The sequence below is a fragment of the Mesoplodon densirostris genome, chromosome 15 (assembly GCF_025265405.1).
Source record: "Mesoplodon densirostris isolate mMesDen1 chromosome 15, mMesDen1 primary haplotype, whole genome shotgun sequence".
Classification (NCBI taxonomy): domain Eukaryota; kingdom Metazoa; phylum Chordata; class Mammalia; order Artiodactyla; family Ziphiidae; genus Mesoplodon; species Mesoplodon densirostris.
The window spans coordinates 25,517,725-25,530,444 of NC_082675.1; the positions used below are offsets into that span (position 1 = coordinate 25,517,725).

General features: G+C 57.2%; 1 protein-coding gene across 2 annotated transcripts in view; it reads left to right on the forward strand.

The window, feature by feature from the left end:
* Positions 1–12,720, forward strand: part of BCR (BCR activator of RhoGEF and GTPase) — a 100,327-nt gene that overhangs the window by 79,516 nt on the left and 8,091 nt on the right. For both annotated transcript variants that reach the window (XM_060118630.1, XM_060118631.1), the window contains exons 15-16: positions 424–521; positions 2,067–2,198. In XM_060118630.1, the coding sequence (XP_059974613.1) occupies positions 424–521; positions 2,067–2,198 (230 nt within the window). The remainder of the gene's footprint in view (positions 1–423; positions 522–2,066; positions 2,199–12,720) is intronic.

Sequence of the window (12,720 nt, forward strand, 5' to 3'; positions counted from 1 at the left end):
CTGTACTAAGTTTATTAGTACACTGATGGACGCCATGCCCCTGCACCCACTTTTCTACCAGCACCGAGCTGCTGTCAGTGAGCAGGGGAGCAAATGTTCTGAGAGGTGCCGGTTCCCTGCGCACTGTTGTGAGGTGCTGCTAACCTTGCCGGCCACTGGTTTGGTGTCTTGTTTTAAAAAGAAAACCAAGGACTTCCCTGGCAGTCCAGTGGGTGAGACTCCACACTTCCACTGCAGGGGGCACAGGTTCGATCCCTGGTCAGGGAACTAAGATCCCGCATGCCACACTGTGCGGCCAAAAAAAACAAGACAAAAATAAAACCAAGACTGTTTTTTATGATTTAGAAAATAACACCTGCTTTTATAAAAAACATTGGTAATAAGGGACAGCATGGTCACCCTCTCTGTGTCCCTCTCCTGCAGGTCTGTACTGCACCCTGGAGGTGGATTCCTTTGGCTACTTTGTAAATAAAGCCAAGACACGTGTCTACAGGGACACGGCTGAGCCCAACTGGAATGAGGTGAGGCCCAACTTCTGGGTGATCAGGAGGAACATCTTCCAGGGAGAGAATGTGACCCCAAGGGCTTCCCCGCAGGCAACGGTGCCAGCATTCCCGGAATCTCCTGGAGGACCGGGCATGCCAAGAGATAGAGATTTTATCTCCACGTTCCTGAGAGTTCTCCACTCCCGTCCCCCCAGTTACAAAGAAACTTGTTTTGCTGGCAAAGCATCTGGAAAAGGAACTTAGAAGGGCTTCTTGTTACTAAGGCCTTTGTTATTGCTCAGTGTTTCCTTGGGAGGTTTCCATGGCGTTTTTCCTCAGAAACTGGAATGAGCGTTCAGCTCTGTGACCCTCTCAGTTTCTGGAAGCTGGGGCACTGCCTGTGTGTGGGGCCTTGCTGGGCTGGAAGAAACCCCAGTCTCTTTTCTCAGCATCACTCCTGTGATTATTAGTTGTGCCGCCTCCATAGGACTGGGGCACGGGGAGCCAACGGACTACCTGGTCCTTAGAGCTCTATAGCTCTGGGTGCCCATACGGAAAGGGCTGGTGTCTGCTGTGACAAGGGGGGATCACAGCCAGGTGGATCCATCGAAGAAGGCTTTGAGGAGAGCAAGAGGGCCGTGACCCAGCAGAGGCGACAAGGGCAGGGCTCTGGATACTATGCAGAGGGTTCTGGCGTGAGGCAGCTCTGGAGGCTTGAGGGACTGAGCATGGGGTTGGGGGAGCTTCAGAGCATCAGGCCACCCGGCGGCCACCCTGGCTGTGTGTGTATGGATCATCCAGGGCCTCACAGATTCTGGGCATACACACCCTCCCTACCCCCATTCAGGCTCAGAAATATTTGCTCTCCCCTCCCCGCTGCTTCCCCAGCAGGAACCCATGCCTGCAAAAGCACTGGTGTGAAACGCAGCATTTACTGAAGGTTTCATAGGGGTGATGGAGGAGAAAGTAGACCCCTTGAAAACCTACGGGAGAATTCTTTCCTCCCAGGTCGCTCTCTCACCTACGTCACCTCCCTGGATCGACTTTTTTTTTCCCCTTTCAAATAGACTTTATTTGTAGAGCAGCTTTAAGTCCACAGCAAAAGTGAGTAGAAAGGACAGAGATTTTCCGTGTCCCCCTGTCCCTGTTCCCCCTCCCCACTATTGACGCAGCAGAGTGGGGCATTTGTCATAATTGGTGAACCTCTGAGGACACATGCCCCAAAGCCCACAGAGTGTCTGCATTTGTAACCAGCACCCCAGAGCTTCTGGTGCATGTGGTGCGGGGACCACGCTGTGAGATGCTGGCTTAAGGAGCTTGGATTAGGTTTGAGAGGCGCTCAGAGCTTCCAGAAGCATCCAGACTGGGCCACGGTGTGATACTCACAGGGAAGTGGCTTCCGAGGGTCTGCATCGTGGGACGAAAGTGAGGAGAGTCTCGACGCGGGGCCTCCCGGGGCAGCTCGGGAGCTATCTGTGCAGGAGCCGCAGTTCAGAGGCCCCTTCAGCCGGCAGCGCTGACCCCCACTCACCGGGGCCCCCCCAGTTAACTCGGGTCTTTCCTTCTCTCTCGGGGCCACAGGAGTTTGAGATCGAGCTGGAAGGCTCACAGACCTTGAGGATACTGTGCTACGAGAAGTGTTACAACAAAAGCAAGATCACCAAGGAGGACGGCGAGAGTGCAGACAGGATCATGGGGAAGGGCCAGGTGCAGGTGAGGCTGCCGCCGTCTGCTCCCTGCAGGGTCCTGTCTGCCCCCACCACCACCATGTAGTCGTCCCCCAGCCCTGGACGCACTCACCCCAGCTCCAGATGCTCTGTGTTCTTCCCCACTTGACACTCAGGGACACTGAGACGGGGGTGAGGCGGGCCTGGCTCTGAATCATCCGCCGTGGGAGACCTGGGCTGGCACCTTCGTGGGTCCTTCTCTTCCCCTCTGTCTGTCTGTCATGCCCCGTCTTGTCCCCAAAGGAATTTCAGATCCACCTGTTTTTCCAGTGGGGCTGCCATGCCTCCATGGCCTCCAGAAGACCCCCAAGGCAGGCCGCTGAGTTGGTGCCCTGGGTTGCAATTGGCAATTAGGAGCTTCCTCTTCTTGGAAAAGCATGAGAGTCTGAGTCTACCTGCCTGACCTCGCCTCTCTGGCTTCTAGACTCAGATTCCAGGGGGTGCAGCTGCATCCCTCCTGGGCCACAGGTCCCCCCCTGGAGTTGTCATAGGAGCCCCTGGTGGGCCAGGAGTGTCTGTACAGGACCAGAGAGGGGTCCCAGGTCCAAGCCATTTGGGCCCTCAGTCCTTTCAGTTTACCCAGACCCTGGAAGCACCCCACCCCCACCCCCCAGCTCTCGCACTGCTTGGCAGGCAGGAGCTGCATCACCTGCCTTGCGCTTCTTGCAGCCTCACCTGCACGGTTCTGCCCACCATGGAGAAAGCCCTGGTACCCTCTTTCCTTACGGGGCATCTTACTGGACCCAGCTAAGTGGGTTCCTCCCTGCTCTGCCCTGGAGGTGGGCCCTGACTGTTCCTCACTCCCCCTGGTGCCCCGAGACCCCTGGATGAGGCCTCCTGGCGGGGGAGTGGTTGGACATTCCAGGTGCCAGTCAGAGGACAGGGCTCTCCAGGAAGCCCCGCCTCCCTTCCTTGGGGCAGGAAGTGAAGATCCTCACAGCAGGAATGACAGGAGAAAGGGTGACTCATCCCTGGGTAGTTCATCATCTCTGTTGGCAAGTCTGGGAGTCACCACTCCAGCTGGCTGGCTTTCCCACCTTGGAAGCTTATTAGGGAATTTGATGGCTCAGGGTCTCCAGGGACCCCTGTACATTGAGAGCAGGTCTGAAAGCAAAAACGCCCCTCTGATCACCCTGTTCTGCTCCCCTCACCCACCCACCAGCTGGCGCCACAGGGCAAGACAAAGACACAGGGAGAGGAAGCCAATGACACCTGGGGCTGGGCTCTCCTAAGGTGGAGACGGCCCAGGGTGGGAGGGGACACCAGTCCGGGACGACACTCTAGTGAGCCCGCTGAGGTTGGGGTGCGTGTTGGGGAGCAGGGCGGCAGCCTTGCCCTGCCCAGGGAAGGCAGGACTCATGGCCCCTCTTGGGCGGGGATGGTCCACGAAGGCCGGCTCCTGGTCCAGGGTCGCTTGGCGGCTGTCCTGGACCTGAGACCTGCCTGTGGCTTCGATCCTGGGTGAGAGGGGGATGGTCCCTCCTTGCTCCCCGTCAGCCCAGGGTTCAGTTGGGCCAGTTTTAGGGTCTTGGTTTAGAGCTGGGCTTCTGGGTGGAAAAGCAGAAAGGCAGGCCAGGATTTATCAGTCGTCCCACCTCTGGCGTCCCAACCACGGACCTGTGGCCAGCCAGGTCCCTCCCTCCACCAGGGACACCCTGCGTGAGCTTGGCAGACAGGGTGCTGCGTGGGTGGCTCCTGTGGGTGCTGCCTGGTATTTCCTGCCTTGCGGCTCATGTGCATTGACTCCCCGCAGTGATCTTGAGACCCAGCCTTGTGTTTCCACATAGATATTGTCCACCCTCCTGGCTTTACGTGGAATCCCATGGATTCCAACCTCACTGCTGGGCCGTTTTGTTCTTGATGGATGCTAGGGCAGTCCCCAAACTGCTGTTCCGTGAGTGTCCTGAGCTGGATGCCTTTGAGTGCCGCCGTGTTTAGGCACCTGCCTCATGCCGGTCATCGCTCTGGTCCTTAGTCGTCGCCTCTGCTGCTCGAGGATGGCTGGCTCCCTTTGCTCCCTCCCACTCCCCTCCGTGTCTGCACCTGCCCCCAGCCCCGGCGTCCCTCACCCACACGCATCTTGCAGAGCCTACGATGAGCTGACAGGCTGGTGCCCGGCTCCTTTTCTTGGCTCCGGTTCCTCCAACCTTTGACGCCAGTCACCTGCACCCTCCACGGCTGGGGTCCCAGGGGTGGTGGACTTTGAACTGGGGCCTCTAAGCACTGCCGCTGGTAACCGAGGGTCTCAGAAAGGAAAAGAGGAAAGAACTGACACTCGTTTTCCTCCTTTACTGAGTCAAGCCGTCTTTGGAAACCCTCTGCCTTGATACATCTTGATGTAAACAAAACATTTCCTTGTGTTCACACTTGGGTTCTCCGACAGTCAGGGGGTACCAGGTGAGTGCCTGCCCCATCCGGGGAAGACGTGAGCGGTGAGGTTAGGGGGCTGGTGAGGGGCGTCTCCCCGAGTCCCTGCTGCTCCCAATGTCTGATCGCAGCCTGCGCTTCCCCGTCCACGGTGCTTTGAGCTCCTCAGACAGTCCTCCTTCCAGTAGGACCCAGACGTGAGATGGGAGGTGGGGGGGACTCTATTAAAAAATACATTCATGGCCTTGTTAAACCAGCAATGTGGACTTCATTCCAGGGGGCTGTCGAAATAGAGAGAGATGGGGCTCAGCTCTGAAAACAACAAGGAAAGGTGGGAGTTTACTGCCCGGGGGACAGGGAGCAGATGGAAAATGACTGAGAACATCAATAATGGTAGTAGTAAAATAACACCAGGGCCAAGGGGGGCTCTGGCTAAGCCGACCTAATGGGATTCTTGCTAAAGGCAGGCCCAGGTGATCAGACATCACCAGGGGACGGTGGGGAATGAGTAGCTTGGTCAGATGTCGAGGTTGGTGAGATATCGAGCGAGGATGGGGGATTCTTGCTAAACTGACTTAGCAGGATTCTTGCTAAAATTGACCTCTTGAGGACATGCCCCAGGGACAAGACCTACAGGCATACCTCAGATATACTGCAGTAAAGCAAGTCATGTGAATTTTCTGGTTTCCCAGTGTGTATAAAGGTTATGCTTACACTGTACTGAAGTCTAAGTGTGCAATAGCATTATGTCTGCAAAAACAATGTAAGCACCTTAATTAAAAAATACTTTATTGCTGAAATATGCCAAGCAGCATCTAACAATGCAGGGTTGCCACAAACCTTCAGTTTGTAAAAACGCAGTATCTGCAGAGCACAGAAAAATGAGGGATGCTTGTAGTTGGGAAGCAGCTCTGAGAAGCCTGTAGATTTGAGTCAAGGAGAGACTGTCAAGTCCCCCACCCCCACTGCACCTCCTGGGACCTGGGGTGAGTCATAGCTGTGTCTGCCCAAACTCGTTTCCTCACCTGTAAAGGGGTGGGGGTCATGGAGCTGTGCGTGGGGGCCTTCAGTGTCAGCTGCTGCTATTATTATTATTTGTCGTCACTATTGTTAGTGGAAAAGGCTGGTTTTGGCTCCGCCCCCTCATCTCTGCTTCCCTGGGAGACACAGTGGGAAACCCCACCCTTGAGCCATCATCACCCCGGGGAGGATCCCAGAGGAGCAGGAGGGACGTTTGTGACTCAGGCTGTAGGCAGCCGGGGGGACCTTGTTTATGAATCAGGATCCTCAGGAGGAAGAAGGAAGGAAGTCAGGGGAGAGTGGTCATGCCAGCGACACCCTGGGGCCCCAGCCAGGCCTCCTTCTCCCTCCCTCTCCCCCACGGATGCCTGTTTTCTGTGGAGGGTCCACCTTGGGGAGGGCGTCCATGACTCCCGGGGCCCAGCTTTCCTGAGTTGGGGCTTTTCCCAGTAAATCCAGGTGCCTTCCAAGCCAGCCCACGTACGAGGGGTGTGTGGCCCTGCATGTCCTGCTGTGGGGTTGGGGGGCGCGGCGCATGCCTACATCCCCCAGGTGCTCCCTGCCCCGTGTACACATCTTAACTCGGAAGCTGAGTGGAGAGCCCTTCCCATGGCGGGGGGAGGTGCGGCACCCCAGAGTGTCCGACGGGGGCCATGGAGAAGTGGGAGCCAGCCAGGGGTCAGTGGGCCCCAAGGGGCCAGGGATGGAAATCGGACACACCTGCCTGGGCCAGAGGTGTCAGTATCATCTGGGGAGCTAGGTCCCAGTCCCCCAGGTTAGGGTTCTGGATCCATGTGTTTTTACCCCCCTGTTGGTGTCGGTGAGTGGTGGGTTCAGGAACTGCTGGCTGGATTCTCAGGTTTCGGCCCCTGCTCTTCAGGTGACCGTCCTGGGTGAGTTGCCAGGTCCCGCTTCCCTCCCCGAGAGATGGAGCCCCCGCAAGAGGAGGGTGGGGGACTCTCCCTCCAGAACCCAGGGTGGGTGAGCTGGTTAGCTCAGAGCACCAGCCAGGGACCAGGAAGGAAGAGGGACAGGCTGTCCAGTGGGGACGTGGCCCCGGGGTCGTTGAGGGCAGGTGTAGAGGTCCCAGTGAGCTCCCTCTTCAAGCCAGATCTGAGGCTCAGCGAGCTGTCTGTCCTCAGACCCCAGGAGCCCGCTGTGCCACCCTAGTGATCGATGGCCTCTGTGCACCAGGCCCCGGGGAGCCCGAGGACAAGAAGACAGCTGCCCCCAGCCTTCACGGTCCAGAGCTCAGAAAGGAGGATGCTGCAGACGGGCCTCGAGCCGGAGCAGGCCCTGCCTGGGGCAGCCAGTGGCCTTGATGGTGCAGTTATGTCAGAGGAGGGAGGAGTCAGGACAGATGCCTTCACTGAGGGTCATTGCGTCTGGGGCTTCAGAAGCTGGTTCCCTGAGTGGAGATGAGCACATCCTAAGCTCCAGGAGCAGCCAGATTCATGGGGATGCAGGGGGTGCCGTGGTCTGAGGAGTCGCTGGGCCAGGACAGGGGCCCCAGTGCGCCAGCATGTCCTGGGTAGGGAGCGGTGGGCATCACCAGGGTCAGCAAAGCCCAGGGAAAGTGGAGCCTCACACTATCGTGAATTTCTTCCTTCAGTTTTCCTTCTCTCACTTCCCTGTGCAATGTCCTGTCTCTTCTGCTCAGAGGATAACTTTATATCACATCCTAGAATTTTGTCTTCTCCCATTTCCCTTGCTCTTGTGTGTGTCTTGCTCGGCTCACAACTCAGGTTCTGATGGGAGCATCAGAAGTGATTTTTTTTTTTAATGTTTTATGTCTTATGTGAGCGTCACGGGTGAGACTGGGGCCTCGGGTGTCTGGTTTGACCCTCGCTTTATTTGAGACTACAGCTCGGGGCCGGCTCGGGGTGGGACACGGTTTCCCAGACTTCTCCTTCAGCCGGGAAGCTTGTACCCAGACTGGGTATGGGCAAGGGGGTCCAACTGTGCCCCTTTTGGGGCGTCCTGACACCCACACTCCAGCCATCACCAAGCTATGAGGTATACCCACTCTCAGTCAGTCTCCCCATTCGACCACCAGTTCTGGGCCATTGTGCCCCAGGAGCCCAGGGGAGTGCCTGGCAACATCACCAGATGTGGAAGTGCCACCAAGACTTGTACACACATGTTCTCAGCAGCACAGACCATGACAGCCTCAAACTGGAAAGAACCCAAGCATCCACCAGCTGCTGGTGAGTAGATAAACAAAATGTGGCGTGACCATACTGTGGAATAGTATGCAGCCATAAAAAGGGAAGGATGTTCTGACACACTACAACGTGGATGAACCTTGAGGACCTTCTGCTCAGTGAAATAAGCCAGTCACAAAAGGACAAATACTGTCTGATTCCCCTTGAATGAGGTACCCAGGGTAGTCAAATTCATGGAGGCAGAAAGTAGAATAGAGGCCACTGTGGGGGTGGGGGTGGACAGAGAGTTATTGCTTAATGAGGCAGTTTCTGTTTGGGAAGATGAGCAGGTTCTGGAGATGGACAGTGGGGATGGTTGCACAACGCTGTGTATGTACATGTTTACATTACGTATTATATGCATGTATGTCTGGGCACAGAGATACCACAATGAATGAAACAGAGAAGGCCCTGTCCTCGGGGTGCTTGCATTCTAGCAGGAGAGATACACACCAGCCAAAGTGTGGATAAGAGCCCTGGAGACCCGTCGGGCAGGAAGGAGATGGGGAGGGGGCAGCTGATCCTGTCACAAGGTCTCCAAGTCACCTGCCATCAGGATCATCTCAGGACCATCCACGTTCCGTCCACATGGCCGTTCATCATGCCAGGGCCACTTGTGTGCCTGGGGATGGGGGTGCGGTGGGGGGTCAGAGATGAATGGGGTGAGACTGTTGTAAAATGGGTGGTGATCGTTTTTCACAAACATTTGAGGAAGATTTTAGATGTTCAGCTGTAAAAGTTGTGAACATGTAAAACTACAAGAGCACATCCTTGTACGGATTCCCTGGAATTTGTCCTGAAGAAGCATCTCTCTGCCACCGTGGGGAGAGTGGTGCTGGGACCCAGTGCCTCCTTGGCTCTATTGTGGTCCAGTTTGGGACCCAGTATCTTTTCTTCGTTAACTGACATACTATGCAATGCGTCCCTTTAAAGTAGGTAAGACAATGATCTTCAGTAACTTACAGCACTGTACAACCATCACCAACAATCCTGTTTGAGAATGTTTCCATCCACCCCAAACCCTTTCCCTGTTCCCACCCCCAGGCCCGGGCTGACCCGCTTTTTGTCTATAGATTTGCTCATTCTGCATGTTTCCTATAAACAGAACCATACTCCATGACGTGGCCTTCGTGACAGGCTTCCTCCACTTAGCAAAATGTTTTTGAGGGTCACCCGCGTCATAGAGCATTTACTTTATTCCTTTTTTGGCTGGACCACATCTCATCCTTGTATCCACACACCACGTTTTGTTTATCCATCTGTTCACCAGTTGATGGATACTTGGGTTGTTTCCAGCTTGGGCTTGTGATGGTAAATGCTCCATGAATGTGTCCATGGTCTGTGTGTTAACAGATGTTTTCCTCCTTCCTGTGTGGAGACCCATGAGGGGAATCGCCAGGTCAGGCAGCCAAGGTTAACTTTGTGAGGCGCTGCCCTGCTTTTCCAGAAAGGCCACAGCAGCTCACGTCCCCGTGGTGGTGTCCGAGGGCTCCTGTTTCTCCACATCCTCCCTGACCCTTGTTACCATCTGTCTTTTTGATTGGCGCTGTCCTTTGTCTTTTTGGGTGATGCTGTGGCCTGGTTGGGGTCAGGGAAGGGCAGGAAGGAGTTAAAGATGTAGAGGATAGAGTTCCCGAGAATAGACTAGTGAGAGGAGAAGCAGGAGAGCAGATTCCCCTCCTGGGGGGAGTCTCTGGTCCCCTCTTAGGGACCACTCCAGGGAGTGGGTTACAGTGCAGACACGTGGGGCTCAGTCGGGAGGGCTGGGGAGGCCCCCCTGGACCATCCTGGATATTGACAGTTTTCCAGAGCAAACTACAGTCTCCAATGAGGCTGGTGAGGAGGGAACAGCATTTCCTTTTTGGACAGTTCGGTCCTGCCACCGCCCAAGCTGGGGTGGGTGAGAAGATGCCCCGGGGTTGTCCGTCAGTGACCCGTTTGGCCGTGTCTGCTACAGAGCAGGCAAGGCAGTGCCTGGTCCTCAGCGCCTGCCCCATCCTCACCGCCTCCCTGGCCAGTCGCACAGGGCCATCTTCCAGACAGACCTTGGGGCAACCATCCACCGGGCTTACCGCCCACATTTGTTCCTCGGAGGCCCCCCTTGCCCAGCCCTAGGAGAGATAAACGGGGACCTGGACCTTCCTCCTGGGAAGACAGTTGTGAGCAGGCCCTGTGCCCACCCAGGCCCTGTCTCTGAGCAGTTGGCGCATTCCGTGCCGAGATCCCGACAGCGGCCCTGGGTTTTCCCTCGACTGCCATTTTCCAGTCCTCTCCCCTCCATGGTCCCCACTTGTTTACTTCCCTGTGCTTTCAATAGCCCAGGAGAGAGCGTGCCAGCCTTGAGTGTTGTTTGGGGCTGGACGGAACCGATCCGTGGCCTCACCGTTGTGTTATTCTCATGCTGCTTCCGCTCAGCACGCTCTGTTTGTTGGAGCTGAGCCAGCCTGGGGACGGTCTTCCCACTGGAGCCACCCGGGCAGCACCGTGGCCCAGGTCTGCACTCTGGGGGCTAGTGCGTGCCCCGGCCTCTGGGGCCCGGTGGAGGTGGGGCTGGACATCGGTGCTGGGGATGGATGGTGGCACCAAACCCCCTTGTTACTGGGCCAACTGGCTGTGCTCTGGGGGCTGTGGGATGTTCTCCCACCCGAGTCCAGCCCCGGCAGTGCCTACCGTGATGGGGTCACTGGCTGCGGGGAGGTTGGGGGGGGTGTCCCCTGAGCACGTCTGCCCTGAGGCAGACTGGCCGGGCAGACACGGGTTACTCAGCGCCTCCAAAGTCACCGACAGGAAACCAGCCACTTGAGAAGGAAGCTTGGCTTTTCTGGGCTTTGGAGAAAATAGTGACGCATCGGAATTCCCAAAACCAATAGGCTGCTGGTGGGGGTGTTTTTCCCATACAAACAAAAAGTAGAACTCACGGGTGATGGGAAACTTTTACCTTGGCTAGACTGCAGGGGCGGGGCTTCCCAAGAAGCCTGGTCAAAAGGCGGAGGAGGCCGGGAGCTCGCCGCACTGCTGCCCGTCGCGCTCCTGCCCTGCCACGCTCCTGTCCATTGCGCTTCTGTCCATCACACCCCTGCCCTGCTGCCAACCCCTCGAGCAGCAGGGCTGAGGATGCGAGAGACGCCATGTGCAGCCGCCCTGCAGGGCTTCCTGCGGTACCTCCACCCCAGCCGGGCAGGCCGGAGACGGGTGGCCTCTGTCGAAAAGCACCTTTGTGCTTGCGGCACCGCCCTGTGGACACACATCCGAAACCTCGTGTGCAGGAGCAAGGTGGGCCTGCGGGTGGGCCGGGGATTCCTGGGTGGGTGGTGCCAGGCAGGGTCCCTGCCGCCCAGTGTCAGGCTCTGTTTCCCTCCCTGTCCCTCTGCTGGTCGGCTGGGGCTGGGCTGTGTGTGCCAGTCTCTGTCCTGGGAAGAGGGGAGGGGAGAGGGGCTTAGTGATTACCGTTCTTTGGAGGGAAAGGAAAGGTATCTTTCTGCTGCCATGTCTCCCTGTTTACAACTGCCAGAGGTGGAGGAAAACTGTCCCTTTCCTTGGGAGCAGGAAGAACCGTGCCTGCCCCCTTCCTTCCTGGGCGGCCGGGACACGGGAGTTGGGGGTGAGGGACCAGCAGTGCGCGTCCTTCCCTCCCGCCACACCTGGTCTGGTGGAGAGCTGGGAGCTCCACTGGCCCCAGAGCTGTGAGGGCCCTGGTGTCACCCCCCTGCATGCACCCTCCCCCAGAGGAGGTGTGACACCAGCTGGGTGTCAGGAAGCACCATGTGGGAGTGTTCTGTGACTGCTCTCTGCTCACAGACCTGCCCCTCAGGGTGGGGTCCCCACAGCCCAGGAGTGTGGCCCCCGAGACCCTCCTGGAAGAGAAGGAGAACCTGTCACCACACGGCCCAGGAGGGAGATGCTCTGCCTCCCTCTGTTTGTCTGTGTCAGTCTGTCCATGCATTTCAGAGCCTTGCGAATGGTACCCAGTAGGATCTAGAGGGGAGGTGAGGAAGGCTCACCCCCAGGAGTACCTGCGATGACCTCTGTGCCGAGTGGGGGCAGGGGGAGGGCCTGGGTGCACACACCTGAGAGGTAGGGCTTCAGGGCCTCGCTTTCCAGCTGCCTCCCCTGCACACGGCCCAGGTGGCTGTCTCCTCTCGGGTCCCTTGCAGTGGATAAACAGGTGATGGCTGTCCTGAGCACACTGTGCGCAGTACCGCCATATGTTGGGGTGGGGTGCACGCGTGTGTAGCAATCATGAAGTGTGGTCCTGCTCTTAAGCAGCTTCCTAGTAGCAGAAATGAACCATCATCCAAAGCAAGCGATGAAATCCCGGGGCACCGTGCAAGGAGTGCCAGGCTATGTGGTGTCGGATGGTGGCTCCCTGACCTCGCTTCATACCAGAATCACCTGGGCAGTTTTTGGTTGTGCTGCCGTCAATTCTGCGGAGACTGGGGAGGTATTTCTTTAACAAGAGCTCCCAGGTGCTTATTCATCCAGCCCAACCTGCTGGTATAGAACATGTGCTCCCCAGAACAGGGGAAATGGAGCCCTTGTGGACAGGGGACACGCAGCCTGACCAGGAAGGTCAGGGCATCTTACAGCAGCACAGTCAGGTGACACTAAACAGCAGGGTCCCGAGGACCGGCGCTCGGACAGTGCTCTATGGGATAGAAGTGAGAGGGGCTGCAGGGAGCCTTTGTCCAGCCCCCGCGCCAGTGGTGTGATTTGGAGCTGGGCTCCGGGTCCTTCTGGGCCTGACTCTGAGCCATGGGCCTGGACTGGAGACCCCGCCTGCACGGACTCCCACAGCCAGAGCTCGGGGCAGTGTCCCCAGCTCTTGGATGACACACCCCCAGGGAGATGCTTTTGAAATCGGGCTTCCCAAAGTCTGTCTAAATCGACTGTTCAGCCTCCTCCAAGCTGCATGAAGCA